General features: G+C 36.3%; 1 protein-coding gene across 2 annotated transcripts in view; it reads left to right on the forward strand.

The window, feature by feature from the left end:
- COL21A1 (collagen type XXI alpha 1 chain) overlaps nt 1–18,598 on the forward strand; it is a 178,250-nt gene that overhangs the window by 119,254 nt on the left and 40,398 nt on the right. For both annotated transcript variants that reach the window (XM_070418364.1, XM_070418363.1), the window contains 5 exons: nt 5,519–5,572; nt 6,059–6,110; nt 6,932–6,987; nt 7,103–7,156; nt 17,590–17,643. In XM_070418364.1, coding sequence (XP_070274465.1) covers nt 5,519–5,572; nt 6,059–6,110; nt 6,932–6,987; nt 7,103–7,156; nt 17,590–17,643 — 270 coding nt within the window. The remainder of the gene's footprint in view (nt 1–5,518; nt 5,573–6,058; nt 6,111–6,931; nt 6,988–7,102; nt 7,157–17,589; nt 17,644–18,598) is intronic.

Here is an 18,598-nt window from a genome sequence, read left to right on the forward strand (position 1 = left end):
TTAGTGAGTAAAGTACTGTGTCATGTGATTTTTGGACATTTTGTTATTTCTCTGTAACTCACTTTTTATTCATATTCCTTTTTTCCTCCTACTGGGCTGGTCATCTTTTTAGAAATAGATTTTATATGCATTTCACAAATTGTGTGAAAATATTTTTGCGGGTTTATATTATGTGTTTTGACTTGTTTGTAAAAATTTTAGCCCAACAGAAAATTTAAATGTTTGCATATATATAGTTATTTTTCTTTTTATTTCTCTTGTTTGTTTCTGTATAGGAAGATTTTACATAATTTTGAACATAATTACCCATGATTTTAATTTAGAATCTTATTATTTTATATTTTAACCTTTAACTTTTTTATATTTGCAGCAAAGTTAATGAGCATTCATATTTTCCCCCTCTCTTTTCCTAAATGCTTAGCCAGCTGTCTCAACAATATATATGGAATATCACTTTTTAACTCCATTTATTTGAAAAACCATTATTATTGAATTTCCATTTTAATTGGGGTCTGGTGTTTGGGGCTTTCCGTTGTGTTTCACTCATCTTCTCTACTGCCAAGTTGTTTTTAATTATTGTCACTTCATAATGCAATTTAATATTGGCAGTCCTTCCTCATACAATTAAAATTTTCCTGGCTATTCTTGGAGGCTTATTTTTCCAGATAAAGCTCAGTATCTTTTCTCCAATTTTTAAAGAAATTCTTATTCATATTTTAATTTGGATTCCTTTGAATTTATGAATAAACTTTATAAGCATTGATGTAATCTCAATACTGAGTTTTCCTGTTCAAAATTATGACTTATATTTTTATTTAATCTTGAATCTCAATGGAATAATATTGAAGTTTTTTTTTGTATTGGTCCTCAACATTACCTAAGTTTTATATCTAGGAATTTTTATCTCTTTTTTTCCTACTAAAATTGGATTTTTACTTAAATATATTTTCATATTGATTATTGTTATATATAAAATACTGCTTTTATTAATTTTTAAACAACAATTAACTAATGTTTATTTATACTTTTGTAGGATATTAGACATAATAAATGTATGATCATCAATAAAGTTAATTTTTTTTCTTCTAGTTTTTACCTTTCTTCTTTCTATATTTTGTCAAGATTTGTGGGCCAGTGAAAACTGGCTATAAAAACATTAAAAATAGTGGTTAGACTATGCAACTTTACTTTTTAACTTTCAAACAGTCAGTCACTTTTAGTCCATGTTTGTGGTTCTTTAGGTAGTATAACTCTATCAACGGCATAAATGTATTTGTAATTGTGTACCTTTGATTTTTGATTCAAGCCATTACCAGCATCTACAGTCCTGTCTTGCCCTAGCCAGTTTGGCTCAGTGGATAGAGCGTCAGCTTGAGGATTGAAGGGTCCTGGGTTCAATTCTGGTCAAGGCCATATGCCTCAGTTGCAGGCTCAATTCTCACCCTATTGGGGTGCATGCGGGAGGCAACCAATTGATGTGTCTCTCTAACATCAATGTTTCTCTCTCTCTGTCTCTCCCCCTCCCTTCTACTCTCTCTAAAAATCAATGGAAAAATAGCCTCAGGTAAGGATAAAAAAATAAACAAACAAAAAGAACTAACACAAACATACAATCCTATATTAGTTATGGTCCTCTCTACATTAATTATTAATAATTGATAATAGGTGACTTGAATTTATCAGACATTCCCTACATCCTTAGCTTCTCTTTTAAAAATATATATATTTATTTCAGAGAGGCAGAGAGAGGGGAGAGAGAGATAGAAACATCAATGATGAGAATCATTGACTGGCTGCCTCCTGCACACTCCACCTTGGGGATTGAGCCTCCAACACGGGCATATGAATGGAATCGAACCTAGGACCCTTCTGTCCGCAGGCCAACACTCCATCCACTGAACTAAACCAGCTAGAGCTATCCTTAGCTTCTTTTTTTTTTCTTTTTCTAGCCATTATGTCCAGCTTGAAAGGACTTATTGGTGGATCCACCTTAATTGATTTAGAAAATTCAAAAATGTTACTTATACTCATACCCTTGATTTGATCCTTCACAGAGGCTGAGTTTTAATTGAACTTCTTTATCTGTTGGAAGTGAAGAAAAAGTTGCATCATCTAATCCCAGTACTTTTGGATGTGGTCTATTTTACTTACTACTTGGAAACTGGCCAATTCTTTTCACCTCTTATAATACCTTGTTAAATTAAGGCAATACCAGTCAATTCATGATACTAACATTGTTTTCTCAGTTCTTTACTCTAGCTATAAGTTCATTTGATGCATCATTTGCCTTTGCAAGTTATTATAAGAAAATTTTAAATAAAATATTCACCATAGCATTACATGAATAAATATTTTTCCAACCTCCAATAACTTTTTCACTGCTCACTACATAACCCTTTAAACTGTGCCATATATATTTTTTTAATATTGATGTTTTGGCAGCCTCCTCTTTCTACTACTATACCAATTTATTTTTTAGTTAACTTAGGCTACGCTATACTGCAGTAACAGATGACCCAATGGCTCAGTGGCCAACACAAGAACATTTATTTGTCTTTCACATTACATGCCCATTGTGGATAAACTTTACCACATTTGCTACTAATTACCTTTAAACCTTGACCAGAACTTGGCTGAGTATAATGTGTTTGGGTCACACTTTCTTGTGTTTTATATTTTGTAGATACTATCTCAATATTCCCAACCATTTTGTTCAGTAAGTTTCTCTGCTCCCCTTTCTCTCCCCAGCCCCCTTAACTTCTGGATGTTAATATGACTTACATGCCTTTTTATTTTACTTAAAAATCCTGCTTATGTACATGAAGGTACATATTTTATGTACATAGTTTATATTTTTTTGTCCCAGTGTTGATGAATATGCTCCTGGACTCCTCACTGTATCTGAGCCTTGTTTGTCATTTCAGGAAATTCAAGTTTGAACGTTATGTCTCTTATAACTCCTAGGCAGAGAATGGAAGTCTTAGCTGGGACTTTGCTTAGTCTTAATAGAAAGTCCTGGTTTGCCCCTTTCTTCTGTAGTTTTATCAAGTATTTAATGCCCAGCTAAATTCCCTTTTGTCAACTAGATCTTAATCTAGCCTAGTTATCTCATTTCAGCCTTCTGAAGAGTTACCTTCAGTTGTTCTCTTCAATTTCTTTTCTCTCTCTAGTAACTTAAAAAAAATCTTTATTATTGAAAGTGTTACTGGTCTGCTTTTTCTTTAACAACTTTTACCATTCCCTCCTGCTTCAAACAAAATGAAAAAAAATATATTCAAAAGATAGTTTTGGTTCTTGTATTAGGAGTCTACATGATAGAGAAAGAAAATCATCCAGTTTTATTATGTCTCTTGGTGGCTCCTTAAATTCTTTTGTCCTTTTCTTTTATCCTCTGCTTGGCTAAGTTGTTGAGTTTTGGGGATACAAGGTTGTGGATGAAAAAGGGAATCCTATATAATAAAGCCCTAATATGCAAATCGACCGACATGCTGAATGACTGGCAGAACAACTGGTCACTATGACGCACACTGACCACCAAGGGTCAGACACTCAACATAGAAGCTGCCCCCTGATGGTCAGTGCACTCCCACAGGAGGAGCACTGCTCAGCCAGAAGCTGGGCTCACAGCTGATGAGAGCAGCGGTGGTGGCGGGAGCCTCTCCCGCCTCTGCTGCTGGCAGGCTGTAAAGAGCAAGGGGTCCCGGACTGCAAGAGGGATGTCAGACTGCTGGCTTAGGCCCGATCCCCCTAATCCAGCAGGTGGGCATTCCCCAAGGAGTGCTGGACTGCAAGAGAGCACAAGGCGGGCTGAGGAACCCTCCCTCTCAAGTGCAGGAATTTCATGTACCGAGCCTCTAGTCTGATAATAAATCTAACCAAAATAACCTCACAGGGTGATCTGATCACAAATGCCTAACTGTGTAGGTCATGGTGGAAATCAAGCCCCAACCCTGTTAAAAGGTTTATTTTGCCTTAGGCAAGTCCTGTCCATTGTTCTTGTGCATCTGGTTAACACACCTTTGAAATGCCAGAGTAGTCTCTTTTTTTAGACCCCTGGGTGTCATGACCACCCTTACTGGAACACATGGTATTGCTAACGAACTTGTTCCTTGCTTTCTCCCAACTTTATACAATCTTCCTTACTTACCTCCTAATTCCAAATGTACAAAAGAAACTGCAAAACTATCATTTTCTGGAGCATTTGAGATCTTGATTCCTGGTGTGTTGTCAGCTTGGCTTAAATAAACTCATAAAAACATTTCTTATGTTGACAAACTCTAGAATATATGGGCTTTTAGTGGATCTTCTCTCTCTCTGACACACAGACACATACACGCACACAGACATACTCCAGATTGTTTTTAATATCTGGTGAAAAATTAGTCAAGGGTAAACTCTCTCTTTCCCTTTTTCTCTCTAAAATAAATAAGTGAATAAATAAATAAACAAAAACCTAGCTTTCTAAAAAAAATAAAATAAAATGTAGATTTTTTAAAAATTATATTCCTGTTTATACTGAACAAAAAAAAAAATAGATCCCTTCCCAAACTTCAAAATGCAGTGGCATAAATGAGAAAGATGTTTTTTTATGTAATTCATTGTCTAAGAATTCATTCAGGGGCTCATGTTTTCTCCTCTTTTTGTTCTAATCTCTCTTAGCATCTTTTCTTCTACATAGTCAAGGCTATAGCACTAGTCACTATCATATATGCATTCTAATCTGATGGGAAGAATGAAAGAAAAGTTGTAGCAATAATTTTCTTTTAATCAGTGATGTAGAAGTTGCATATCATGGTGCTATAGACATTCTATTAGCAAGAATTTAGTCACATGGCTGTTGCTAACTATAAAGGAAATTGGGAAATACAGTCTTTAGTTGGGCAGCTATGTGCCCAGACACAAATATATTTTATAGAGGCCCATTGCACGAATTAGTGCATGGGGGGTTCTGGCTGGCCCGCCCTGATCGAGGTGGGAGGCCGGACAGGGGTGGGGCTGGCCAAGGGGAGGGGCCATGGGCAGTTGGCCGGCTGGCCCTGCCCCCTGGTCGAACTCCGGGTCGAACTCTGGGTCAAACTCCTGGTTGAGGGGGCAATTTGCACATTAGCCTTTTATTATATAGGATGGTAAAAGATGAATAGATTTGTTATTTAAGAAACATCCAACCCTGCAGCAAATTTTTATAAGTTTATTTGAGCCAAACTGACGACATATGCCAGAGAACAAGATCTCAAATGCTCCCTACTGTAACAGTTTTACAGCTTCTTTTTTGCATTTGAAATTAAGAAGAGAACATAAGGAAGATTGCATGCAGGTGGGAGAAATGAAGCTGGGGATTGGATTACAGGATAAATGAACATTAATCTTTCAAAGATAGAGGGCTTTAATGTAGATAGGCATTTAACTGTTCACAGTTTTATTTTCAATGGATTTTGAAAAGAATAATGTTGAAAAATATATGCTGTTATTTTTTAGGCTGAAATGTGTTTTCTTTTATTAATTTCAGTTTTATTTTCAGGGTGACCGTGGACTTCCTGGTTTTCCTGGGCTTCACGGAATGCCAGGATCAAAGGTTGAAGAAATCTGGTCTTTTTAAATTCAGCAATGCCATATATTGTTTCAGATTTCAAGCTTTATATCACAAATGTGTTATAAATAAATGCTCGTATATAAAGCATTTATTTATCATGTTAAAGTAAATGATTAAGTTAAGATTAATATAGTTCACAAGGCTTTTCCAACATTCTTTAAAATTTCCACTCATAAATATTGAAGTGTTTAAAATTTATGAGCTTTACTATATAGAAATTCTCTTAACTATAAGTCCTATACTGTAAGCCCTGTTATAGTATGAACTGTCCTTATTTTACCTTGTTTTTCTTTATAAAGCCTGGAGACGACAACTTTTGTAAGCATAGTTTAAAATATTTTATTTCTGTTTTATTTTAAGGTTGGCATATTAAATTCTTTTGTTTATGATTGGTATTGCTTTTACTTTAATCTCTGAGGAAAATATTCATATATCTCTAAAATACAATATATGTGTGTTGTCTTCTAGGGTGAAATGGGCCCCAAAGGAGAGAAAGGATCACCTGGATTTTATGGCAAAAAGGGAAGTATTGATCACAAAACTAAGTATCCATTTTGAACTTTCAATGTAATGGAAATAGAAAACTTGAATTTGGTCCCAGCCCACCATTATAGCAATCAGTTTTATTCATATTTCTCAGGAGACTTATTAAAAACAATGAGAAACTGAAATAATAACTGGTGATTATTTTGCATGATATTCTATAAGAATACCTTGTCTTATTGATCATTTCGAACTTTTAAAATAATTATAGGGAGAGATTCCTTGGGAGTGGGTAGCTGCATCTCCATTGACAATTGATTTATGGGCCTTCCTATTTCTCCACATTGAAGGAAGATTATATTCTCTGTATATTTAAAATACTCATTGCTGCCCTACTGGTGTGGCTCAGTGGTTGAGCATTGACCTATAAACCAGGAAGTCATGGTCAGGGCACATGCCCAGGTTGTAGGCTCATTCCCCAATGTGGGTCATGCAGAAGGCAGCCTATCAATGATTCTCTCTCATCTATCTCTTCCTCTCCCTTCCTCTCTGAAATCAATAAAAATATATTTAAAAATAAAAATAAAATACTCATTGCCCTTCTAATTTTTCCAAGATGTGGCTTCTGTGTTTCGATGCTTGTAATAATTCTGCATCCATCAATATTTTCAATGTCTGTTTTGTCCACTGGCCTGATAAAATAATACTCCACCGATAAGCTGCAAAGCCAACACAAATAGTAGTTTCATGAATTCTGTCAACCCATAATGAGGTTAACTTACTTTCCTACTTAAGTTTGAGTTGGAAGTTTAAGAGAGTATTGTAAGGATTGTTTTTTAAGCGTTCTTTTTTTAATGCAGGGTGCAAAAGGTGAAAAGGGAAATGCTGGTTTTCCTGGCCTTCCTGGACGTGCTGTGAGTTCAATAGAAAAAGTTCTTGCATATTTTGCTTTGAATAAAAATTATCTGATAGTATATTTCTTTAAAAATTGTTGCAAAATATATTAAAATAAATGTATTTATTTTTCAGGGAGAACCAGGACGACATGGAAAGGATGGATTAATGGGTAGTCCTGGTTACAAGGTATTTACACAAAGAATAAAACAACTTATGTAATTTATGAATGTACATTAGAAAACTGTACCAATAATAGACTTCTCCTATGGCACTGGTGTAAAATTAATGAGCTAAAAGTTATTTCACTGTAATTTACAAATGATACTACATTTACTTTTGACTCTATAGTGAATTCTTATTGTTAGAAATAAAACTTCAGGATATTAAAAGGTTGATATCTTTGAAAAGCCATTCTGATGGGTTTGTTTGGTTGGTTAGAGGCTTAAGTTCTTAGCTCCGTCTCCTAATAGTTTCAGATTTCAGAACAATTGAATGTTTTTTAGTATATTTTCAGTTATGCAATCACCACTAGAGTCTAATTTTGAAACATTTTCATCACCTCAAAAAGAAACCTTATATACCCATTAGCAGTCACTCCCTATTTTTACCCAAGCTATTATTCCTCCATTTCCAGGCCTATGCAACCTCTAACCTACTTTCTGTCTCTCTGGATTTGCCTACTCTGAAGTCCTTCAGCCCATTGGATAAGTCCCATCCACATTATGAAGGGTAATCTGTTTTACTCAAAGTTTACTGATTTAAACATTAATCATATCTTTAAAAACTCCTTCAGAGCACTATCTAGACTGGTATTTGACCAGATATCTGGGCACTATTGCCTAGTCATATAATATTAATACATAAGCTTATTTTGTTGACACATAAAATTACCTATCACAGATGACATGACTCTACTCTTTCAATCGAAAGGTGACCCCTTTTTATTATTGTATCAATATTAAAAATATTGTCTGAATGTTTCTTTATGATTGCATTCAGGATAAACATTTTGGCAATACAATATAGGTGATAATTTATGCTTTCTATTACATTCCAGTAGGAGGACCATAATATTTGTCCTATTATTGGTAATACCAAATTTTTTTTTAATATATTTTTTATCAATTAAGATATTACATATGTGTCCTTATACCCACGTTTCCCGCTACCCCCCCCCCCCCCACACTCATGCCCTCACCCCCCCATTGTCCGTGTCCATTGGTTAGACCTATATGCTTGCATGTAAGTCCTTTGGTTGATCTTTCCCCCTTACCCCACCCTCCCCTACCTTTCCTCCAAGGCCCTACAGCCAATCAATGCCTCTCCGTCTCTGGATCAGTCCTTGTTCATCAGTTTATGTTGTTCATTATATTCCACAAATGAGTGAGATCATGTGGTATTTATCCTTCTCTGACTGGCTTATTTCACTTAGCATAATGCTCTCTAGTTCCATCCATGCTGTGGCAAATGGTAAGAGTTCCTTTTTCTTCTTCCTCTTCTTAAAGAATACCTTTCAGCATTTCATATAATGCTGGTTTGGTGGTGATGAACTCCTTTAGCTTTTGCTTATCTGTGAAGCTCTTTATCTGACCCTCAATTCTGAATTATAGCTTTGCTGAATAAAGTAATCTTGGTTGTAGGTTCTTGCTATTCATCACTTTGAATATTTCTTGCCACTCTCTTCTGGCCTGCATGGTTTCTGTTGAGAAATCAGCTGACAGTCGTATGGGTACTCCCTTGTAGGTAACTGACTTTTTTTCTCTTGCTGCTTTTAAGATTCTCTCTTTGTCTTTTGCTCTTGGCATTTTAATTATGATGTGTCTTGGTGTGGTCCTCTTTGGATTCCTTTTGTTTGGGGTTCTATGCGCTTGTAAGTCTATTTCTTTCACCAGGTAGGGGAAGTTTTCCATCATTATTTCTTCAAATAGGTTTTCAATATCTTGCCCTCTCTCTTCTTCTGGCGCCCCTATAATTCTGATGTTGGCACGCTTGAAGTTGTCCCAGAGGCTCCTTACACTATCTTCATATTTTTGGATTCTTTTTGCTTTTTGCTTTTTCAGTTGGGTATTTTTTGTTTCTTTGTATTTCAAATCTTTGACTTGATTCTTGGGATCCTCTTGTCTGCTGTTGGATCTCTATATATTATTCTTTATTTCAGTCAGTGTATGCTTAATTTCTAGTTGGTCTTTTTTCATATCCTCCAGGGTCTCACTAAATTTATCAGCGGTTTCCAGAAAATTCTTGAAAAACCTTATAAACGTGGTTTTGAACTCTATATCCAGTAGTTTGCTTTCCTCCATTTCTGTCATTTGTGACCTGTTTCTTTGTCTTCACATTTTGGCTGCTCCCCTGTGTTGATAGAGTGGCTTTCTGTGCTAGGTGTCCTACAGGGCCCAGTGGCTCAGCCTCCCCAGTTACTTACCTGAGGTGGACACTCTTGGTGCACCCCCTTGTGGGCTTTGTGCACAGTCTTGTTGTAGTTATGCCTTGATTGTTGTAGGTATCACTGGGAGGAATTGACCTCCAGGCCAATTGGCAGTGAGAATCAGCTGTGTCTGCAGTGGGAGAACTTCTGTGCTGAAGACATCCTTCTGGGGCAAGACTTGCTTCAATGGGGCTTTGGTGCTCACTGAGTCTGCCCCCTGAGTGTGTCCCTTATGGATCTGAGGAGTTGTAATCTGGATGGTCCCACTCTGACCACTGGGTACACTGGCTCTTGGATCTAAGGAGGTGCTAATTTAGCCTCTGCCTGATGTTACCCAGCAGGAGCTACGAAGAGATCTGCAGATTCCCCTTCCTTTTTGGGGGTTTGGAGGTGCCCAGATGAGGCCCAGCTGTGAAGCAATGCAAGCTGCTGTGGGGCCTTGGGCCTTCTCTTGGAAGTTCTGGGTCTGTCTCACCCAGCTGCAATTTGTTAGGTAATTTTCAGGTTGCAAAAGGCCAGGGCATTCATTTGCAAAAGCCTCTGCCGCAGCCTGGGTGGGCGGGGTCTAGGAATCAACAGGGTGGAGCAAGCAGCTATGGTTGATCCTCAGCCCTGCCCTAAGGGGCCCCCCGTGTCTCAGTGTCCAAGTAATTGCTGCCAGCACCTCTGAGGGAAAGCCCCCTCAAGTTCCTAGTTCTGCCTGCTGCCAGACAGTCCAGTTTCTCCCTGTATGAGCCCTGGGTCCCCAGAGACTTCCCGGAACCGGAGTTCAGAGCAGTTGGGAGCTTATGACTCCCTCCCGATTCAAAAAGACAGCCGCGTCCTCAGGTACCAGTCCCTTTCCGCACGTGCTCGAGCCTCCGTACCTCTGCACTTCCGCAGCTCCTCTGAGTCTCAGTGTGCTTTTCTCTTTCCTTCTAGTTGTAGAATTTCCACTCAGCCAGCCTTCCTGTAGTTCTGGATGATGTCCGTTTTGTCTTTTTGTTGTATTTTTGAAGTTGTTGTGGGAGGCAGCAATTTCCGGTGTTTACCTATGCCGCCATCTTGGTTTCTCCTGGTAATACCAAATTTGGTCACATGGTTAAGAAAGGGAAAATAGCTGTGTATGTGTTTGTGTTTATTTTATCCATGGAATATTTCTAATTTATCTAGGTCCTATTTAAATGTCTCTAAAATTTTTAATAGTTTCCTTTATAAAGGTGTAACACATATTTTGTTAGTTTTCCCAAGTGTATAATATTATTGATGTTATTGTAAATAGTGTCATTTTATAGCTTTTGTGTATAAATGCAATTTATGTATAAATAAAATTTATTCATTTTGTGTAACTACCACCAAATTCAAGTTTTAGAATTTTTGTAACCCCAAAGAATTCTCTTATTCTCCTTGGCAGTTAATTACTAACCCTAATCCTTGGCACTAAGCAACTACTTCTCTGCTTTCTGTCACTACTTATACCACTCTTATAATTTCAATGAATGTAATCATGCAGTATTTAGTCATTTGGATATATGACATTTATTATTTTCATTCATCAATTGATGAACATTTGACTTGCTTCCTATATTTGATAGTTAACACATTTCGTACCGCTCAGGAGTTTTCTCATGTTTTGCGCGCCATCTGTTAAGGACCACTCATGAGTGTTCTCGTTTTTCACGCCCATGGAAAAAGGAGCGAATCTAGATACTTAGATAAATTTTGTTTGGTCCCTCTTCATAGAGGAAAATGTTTTACGCAGTACTATATGTTAAAAAAGTACTAGGAACTTTAATTGCTTAATTGTTTAATTGTTTTTGTAAATAAAAATGTTATAATTATTGAAAAACAACACCTAAAGTGCATTATGATGATTTAAATAACGTGCAGTTTGCCCCAAAACGTGCGGTCTGGGGCATATGTCTTAGAGATTTCTATGCGGTATGCAATGTGTTAAGAATAATGTTGATATGAATATTCTTATAGACATCTGAGTTGGATATGTTTTAATTTGGGGGTGGGATGTTGATACCTAGAATAGTTGGGTTGTATGATGAGGGCATATGACCTGTCTGGGGAAGGGTGGTGTCCTATTGGTATGATGGTATCCTATTTAGTGCCATCTTCTGTTTCATGAAGGTGTGTTTTTTTATGTTATTTGTTGCATAGATATTTATAACTGTTACATCTTCATTTTTAATTGTGTCTTTAGCACTTTAAAATTTCATTTTCTGTCTCCTTTATTAATTTTTAGCTTGAATTTGACATTGAATTATAACGGATTACATTTCTCTTTTCTGATCATCTTTATTTTCTTACTAGACCTTTGCCTGTCCTTCTATCGTGTTAGCATTACCTCTTGGAATCACTTTATTTTAGTTGTTTCTCATGTCCAGCATAAAGTTGATTTCTGCTTTTTCAAAGCAATCTGAAATATTTTTTTTAGGAGATTAATTGAATCTATTTTTATTGCTAGGCTAATAGATTTGGTCTTTTGTCATACTACTGATGTTAGAATTTTGTTATACTTACTACATTCATTATCTTATATTTATTATGCTTCTTTTTCCATCTGGTCTGTTGTTTTCTTTGGGATTTAGGAAGATTTATATGTATTTTTTTCTAGTTGTCTTCCTCCCACCGCTAAGTTTTATTGAGATATTTGACGTACGAAACTATATAAGTTTAAGGTATACAGCATAATGATTTGACTTACATATATTGTGAAATGATTACCACAATAAGGCTAGTTAACATCCATCATATAGATATGAAAAAGATAAAGAAAAAAATATTTTTCTTGGGATGAGAACTTTTAGGATTTATTGTTTTAACAACTTTCAAATGCACCATATAGCAGTACTAACTACGAATGGTCTTTATACTAATGCCTTTTGTAGTCTATAAACACTTCAGAATTCCCTTAGTCCCCCTTTACCTTACTTAGGCATCTAATATTTGTTTTGTTTTGTTAACTTTAAATGATAACCATGTTATCTATGTTACAATTAATGAACTTACTCTACTCTCCCCTTTCCATTCTCCTTATTTGTTTAATTATATCAGTTCTACTTTTTCAGATCATATAATATTTAGAAACTATTTTTCTAATCTTTGCTCACCTTTCTTTCAGATCAGCAGTTAAATATATTTAGGATTCATCACCAGCCCCTTGACCAATATTTAATAGTCATAATTTAAGTCTGATGAAAATTCTCTATGACTGTATTCCTTATGTAGGGCTTGCAAATACAGTATTCTCTAAATTCTTACATTGTAACACATTCTTCCAAATTCTTGTTACTTGAATGACAACTTAGCTAGCTATTATAAAACCCTTATCTCACCTTTTTTCCTTGAATTTCTTGGAAATGTTGCTCCACTACTGTCATGTACATTACTGATACCAGCCTAATGGTCTTTCCTTTGTAAGTGGCTTTGTGTTTTTGTATGGAAGCCCAGAGAGTTTTTAATTTTTAACTTAATGTTTAAGGTCCAAAAGCATAATTTATGTATCAGAATTAAGAATTTCAGGTATCCCAAAATACTTTTAATAAGTAGATTCAGTATTTCTTGTAATTCTGGAATGTCCTCTCTTTTAGTTTTAAATAGAACTTTTTTTACATTGTTTTGGTTTATAGGTGTGTTGAGACTTCTTTGGCTGTCTTCTGTCTCTTTCACTTTCTCATCCTTTTTATCTTTTTAAAATTTTTATTTTATGGGCTATGTTTAGTTTCCTCTTAATCCCTCTTTAAAAAATATTCTTACCTGAGGATATGTTTTTATTGATTTTAGAGAGGGAGGGAGTGGGGGGAAAGAGAGAGAAACATCAATCAGTTGCCTCCTGTACATGCCCTGATCTGGGATCAACCTTCAACCTAGGTATGTGCCCTGACCTGGAATCAAACCCACAACCTTTTTGGTGTATGGGACGATGCTCCAACCAACTGAGCCACCCAGCCGGGACTCTCCTCAGTGCCTTTTAAAATTTAAAATTAAATCTATTTCCCTTTGGTTTCTAGTAATCATATATATCCAAGATGATTTTGTCTTTTCAATTCACTTTTTGAATTAATTTAATTCTTATTTTATATAATTATTTTTTAACATCTGAAAATGCTTGTATATTGTTAATCTAGGCTGCAGCACTTTTTTACAAGTTTCTTCTGCTTTGTGTTTATTTTTGTGTGAGGGAAACTTACAGGAAAGTTTTGATTTTCATTTTATATTTTCTGTTTCAGTAGTTTTGTTTGGGTATTGTCTGCCAATTCTTTGCTGTTTGAAATGTCATGTATATTTAGACTTGCAATAGTAGGCAGGATGTAAAAGTTTGAGTGGCTTGCTAGTCTTCTTAGAGTGTACCCTTTTTTATGTATAGTGAAGTTAGAAACTACTTTAAACAATGGAATTGTTTACTGGAAAGTGTTTGCTACATCTTCTGTTGAGGGGGTGGAGAGGTGAGAAGTATAATGTGTTCATTTAAGAGTCTTGTGGCACATCCAAGAGTAGAAGGCCAGCAAGTAGTTAGATCTAGGTTAGAGCTCCATCTCATTCGGAATGGGAAATGAATGGGATATTGAATAGAGTTGGAAGATTATCTTAGATTGTATGAGGGACAAAGATTTCACTGTAAAAAAATGCAAATGCAGCCCTAGCTGGTTTGGCTTACTGGATAGAGCGTCGGCCTGGGGACTGGGGGGTCTCAGGTTCGATTCTGGTAAGGGGCGTGTCCCTTGGTTGCGGGCACATCCCCAGTCGGGGGGGTTGGGGGGGGCAGCGTGCAGGAGGCAGGATGCTTCTCTCTCATCGATGTTTCTAACTATCTATCCCTCTCCCTTCCTCTCTGTAAAAAATTAATAAAATATATTTTTTAAAAATGCAAATGCAGGTAAGTGTATTGGTTTGGTGGCAAGATGTTTGACTTGTTTTCTTTTAAAAAAAAAATAAGTGGAAGTTGTCACCTGTTGAGAGATGGGACAGAAAGGCAATTCTTGTTGATTGGATAACTTTTATATATTTGTGTGGAAACTATGGCAGAGAGGAGATCAAGGAAATAAATATAGAAGCTGCATTGAAGTCTGGTTGAAGTTGGAAGTTACAATCTGTGTGACTATTGTACCATTTCTTCCCTCCCACGTCTATACTTGGAAGTCCAATCGTGGGTCTGAAGAGGCTTTCGGTTTGATTTCGGTCAGGCCTGGGGTTTGCATAAGCAAGTGAAGTATATGAACAGTGAGGTAAAGGGGTAAGAACTTAATTAGGGGGCAATTGAAATACTGAAACATGGCATTTAAACTGGATTTGAAAAGAAGCAAACACAGAAAAGGACAAATTATAATAAAGGACATAATTTATTGGATACTTACTACATGCCTGGCATTTTCCCCAGCACTTTATACACATTTTCTCATTAATATCATAAATCATTATGAATTGTAAGTGAAAAAATTTTATCCTTTTACAGTTGAGGAATCTAAAGAATGGAGAGATGAGGTAATTTGTATATCATTATATAGCCATAATTTAATAACTAATGAAAATTTCTTTCACCAAATTGTTAAAAAACATAGCCAAATAATATTTTCCAAATATAGGAAATGATTAAATTATTGATTTTACTGTTTTTTATGCATTTTAGCTAGATTAAAATATCGACCTTATTTTAAAAATACTTACATTGCCTAAATTATATTGCCAAGCCACAGGAGTACAAAAATAAAACATTTTAATCCTAAAACGAATCATAAAAGTAATGGACTGTGAAACCCTAACCTTTTTGGTGGCAGTGAAGTAGCTTTTATGGACCTTCCCTTCTGTGCTTAGATCTATGCAAGGCACTTTCACAAAAATTTTTATTTTTTTTAAATATGTTTTTATTAATTTTTAGAGAGAGGGGGAAAGAGAAAGAGAAACATCTATGAGAAAGCTACCTCCTGCATACCCCGCACTGGGGATCAAGCCTGCAACCAGGCATGTGCCCTGACTTGGAATCGAGCCAGTGATATCTTGGTGCCCAGGACAATGCCCAACCAATTGGGCAACACTGGCCAGGTCAAGACTCTAATTTTTTAAGTAAAGAAAAGACCTATGAAATTGGGAATGTTAATGTCATTTAGAAATTAAGATCAGATTAAGAGAGCTTAAATAATTGACTGGAAAGTGCAGTCAGTTACATGGCAGAACTAAAATTCCAGGGCTAGTTTGTGTGATCCTGTCCATGCCTTTTGCTGTCTGAGCTTCATGTCTGTTTATTTGGTCAGCCAGGAGATGCTTCCCAGCCTTATAGCTTCAGAATAACCTCTGGCACGCTAGAGATTTGTTTACATATGAAGAATAAACTACGTAGTAAGATCAAAGTCAAAATAAAGTGTTTAATAGCAAAGTAAGGATATTCCTCAAAATTAAATTGTATCATAATGGTTACACATCTTTCACCTGATTTTGAGGCTTGCCATGCTCACAAACTAAATTACTCTCCATCCTTTTATTTTTGTGTGGGTAAGAACCAAGACCATGGCATGAAAGGCAATACCCATGCAATGCATGTTTCATATGTCTGCTTTTGGTTAAAGTGCCTTCTTAAAAATAGCTGGTTTGTTGTGGAATAAATCATCTTTGACATTAGCTGTAGAAATTGGGTTGAGGAATAATGTTTAATGTGACACTTTCTCAATTATTTATTTATTTTTATCAAGAAAGAAGTTAATAAGATAGTGAAATGATAAATTAGAGGTGAAGGCATGCTCTATGCCATTTTCCACCAGCCACACAAAGGGGTGTGCATGTATCCAGTTCTCCAGGTCATGAAAGTAATGAAGTGATCGGGCTCACTTCTGGTTACAATACTGAGTTTCACAGGTTAGTTGTGTCCTGCATTTGATTATGTTAAGGAAAATGGCCAGTCAGAAATCATCATTTCATCTCCCAATGAAACATCATTAAGAGAATGAAGAGAACACTCCTCGGTAAAGATTATTGACTCTCATGTTATCATAACTAACCTTCATACTCTTCCAACTACAAATGCTATAGCCCTCTCCACAAAAGTTTTTTTCCCATTTTATTTATCTGTTTGAAATTGAGCATTTAAGAATAAATAGGCCATTCCCTCTTCCTTGAGATTGCCTCAGTGTTTGTAAAGAAGGGGACATATAGTCTCATATATAGCCTTACATTCTGTTCAGCACTATTCTAAATATTGTGGGTGATTAAGGAAATCTCATGTGTTTTCTACCTTTAAAGAATGTTAAGTGCCGAAACCGGTTTGGCTCAGTGGATAGAGCGTCAGCCTGTGGACTGAAGGGTCCCAGGTTCGATTCCGGTCAAGGGCATGTACCTGGGTTGCGGGCACATCCCCAGTGGGAGATGTGCAGGAGGCAGCTGATCGATGTTTCTCTCTCATCGATGTTTCTAACTCTCTCTCTCTCTCCCTTCCTCTCTGTAAAAAATCAATAAAATATATTTAAAAAAAAAGAATGTTAAGTCAGGAAAATAACACCTACATAAACAAGTTCAACAACCTGGCCATTGTAAATTCAGTGCCAAGTGTAAAGTTGTGTAATGTCATTGCAGATCACAGAGTGACTTGTAAGAGCAGAAAGTGTGTGGAAGTCTCTTCTTGAGATCTAGGCTAGAGCAGTGGTTCTCAAAGTGAGATCCCAAGACCCGCAGTAACAACACCTCCTGGAAACCTATTAAAATGGAAGTTATTGGGATCCACTCCAGACCTATAGAATCAGAAACTCTGGGATCTGCAGACTAACAAGCCCTCCAGGTGGTTCTGATGACGCTAAAGTTTGAGAATCGCTGCTGCAGGTTATAAAGAATGCAACTCTCGAGAGGCAAGATCAAAATAGACCCAATAGGATGATCAATTTTAAAGTGAAAATAAAAATAAATATTAAAAGGATTGATGTAAACTTTGGTCAAATTTACTTGGAAGATAAGAATACTGCCCTAGTCTCATGAGTACACAGTACATAATTATTTTATAACTTAACCACCCACTGTCTTATATAGATTTACTATTTATATAGTCACTTTATGAATTGCAGAATGAGTTATTTGATTCCAGGAAAAGTTAATATCAATCATCTAGGAGTAATTTTTATTTTTCTGTTTGTGTCTACTATACTTTACTATGTAATATAATACATACAGTTATTTTGTAAGCATGATGAAAATGGAATTTTATATTTCCTCTTACTGCTAACAGGGAGAAGCAGGCCCTCCAGGTGCTCCGGGGCAGGATGGACCACGGGGAGAGCCTGTGAGTACCTTCTCAACTCAGTTCTAAGGGATGAAGCTCTTTCTCTGTCATGAAGTCTATCGACTATTTAAATTCTCTTCCCAGTTGCCCTATCCTTCTTTAGTGACTTCCAGATTTGGAAGTTGTCAAAGCTCTTTGTGGAACACTTTTAAGCAGGGAAATATTTAATCCTCTTTCACACAGGAGGGAGAATTTTGCCAGCAGGAAATTTCTGTGCAGTATGAATCACAAGCAGTCATGCCCACACCGAGTGTGTTTAGCACAACAGCATGATCTGTTGGTGAGCCGTTAGCCATTGTGACTTTGCCACTTGCTCATTGTCTTGTAGTATGCTCTCTGGGATTGTATGTTCAATATGAATCAAGGTTAAGAAACATAAGATTGAAAAAGTATTGAGCCTGAACCCTAGATACATGTATGTGTGGCAAGTGTGCCATATGACTCAACTTCAGATGAGTTTTGGAAATACAGTTCTTTTCCACTTTTTATTCCTTCAGCTCTGGGCCAACTTGGCCAACATTTAAATACCAGCTGATTTCCTTTTATTTGTCAAAATTACTGATCTTTAGGGAATTTGCACTTAGTTTTGGGAGGAGTTGATTCAAGAAATGAAATAATAGGCTATCTATTGGAGTTTATCACAGTGTTCAGTCAAGCATTCAGAATCTAATATTGGACATCAGAGGGAAAGAAGGATCACTGAAGCTTCTTCAGTGGGGCGAGGGATTGAACTACTCTTAGAATCATTCAATCCAATAGTCCTTGAATTCTCATATTGTGTATTTTGATGCACTGGGGCAAGTTTCTCTACATAGCAGGAGCTTATAATCTACTTTGGTGAATAGCGAAAAATGGGATGCAAATAATTACCAACCATGGATTTCACATGGCATATGGAGGCCAGGGCTTGATGATAGTCTCTGCCACCTTCCAGCTTTGTGAGTTTGGATAAATC

Source organism: Myotis yumanensis, unplaced genomic scaffold, assembly GCF_028538775.1.
Source record: "Myotis yumanensis isolate MYYU_CA2020_CCGP unplaced genomic scaffold, mMyoYum1.0.hap1 SCAF_6, whole genome shotgun sequence".
Classification (NCBI taxonomy): domain Eukaryota; kingdom Metazoa; phylum Chordata; class Mammalia; order Chiroptera; family Vespertilionidae; genus Myotis; species Myotis yumanensis.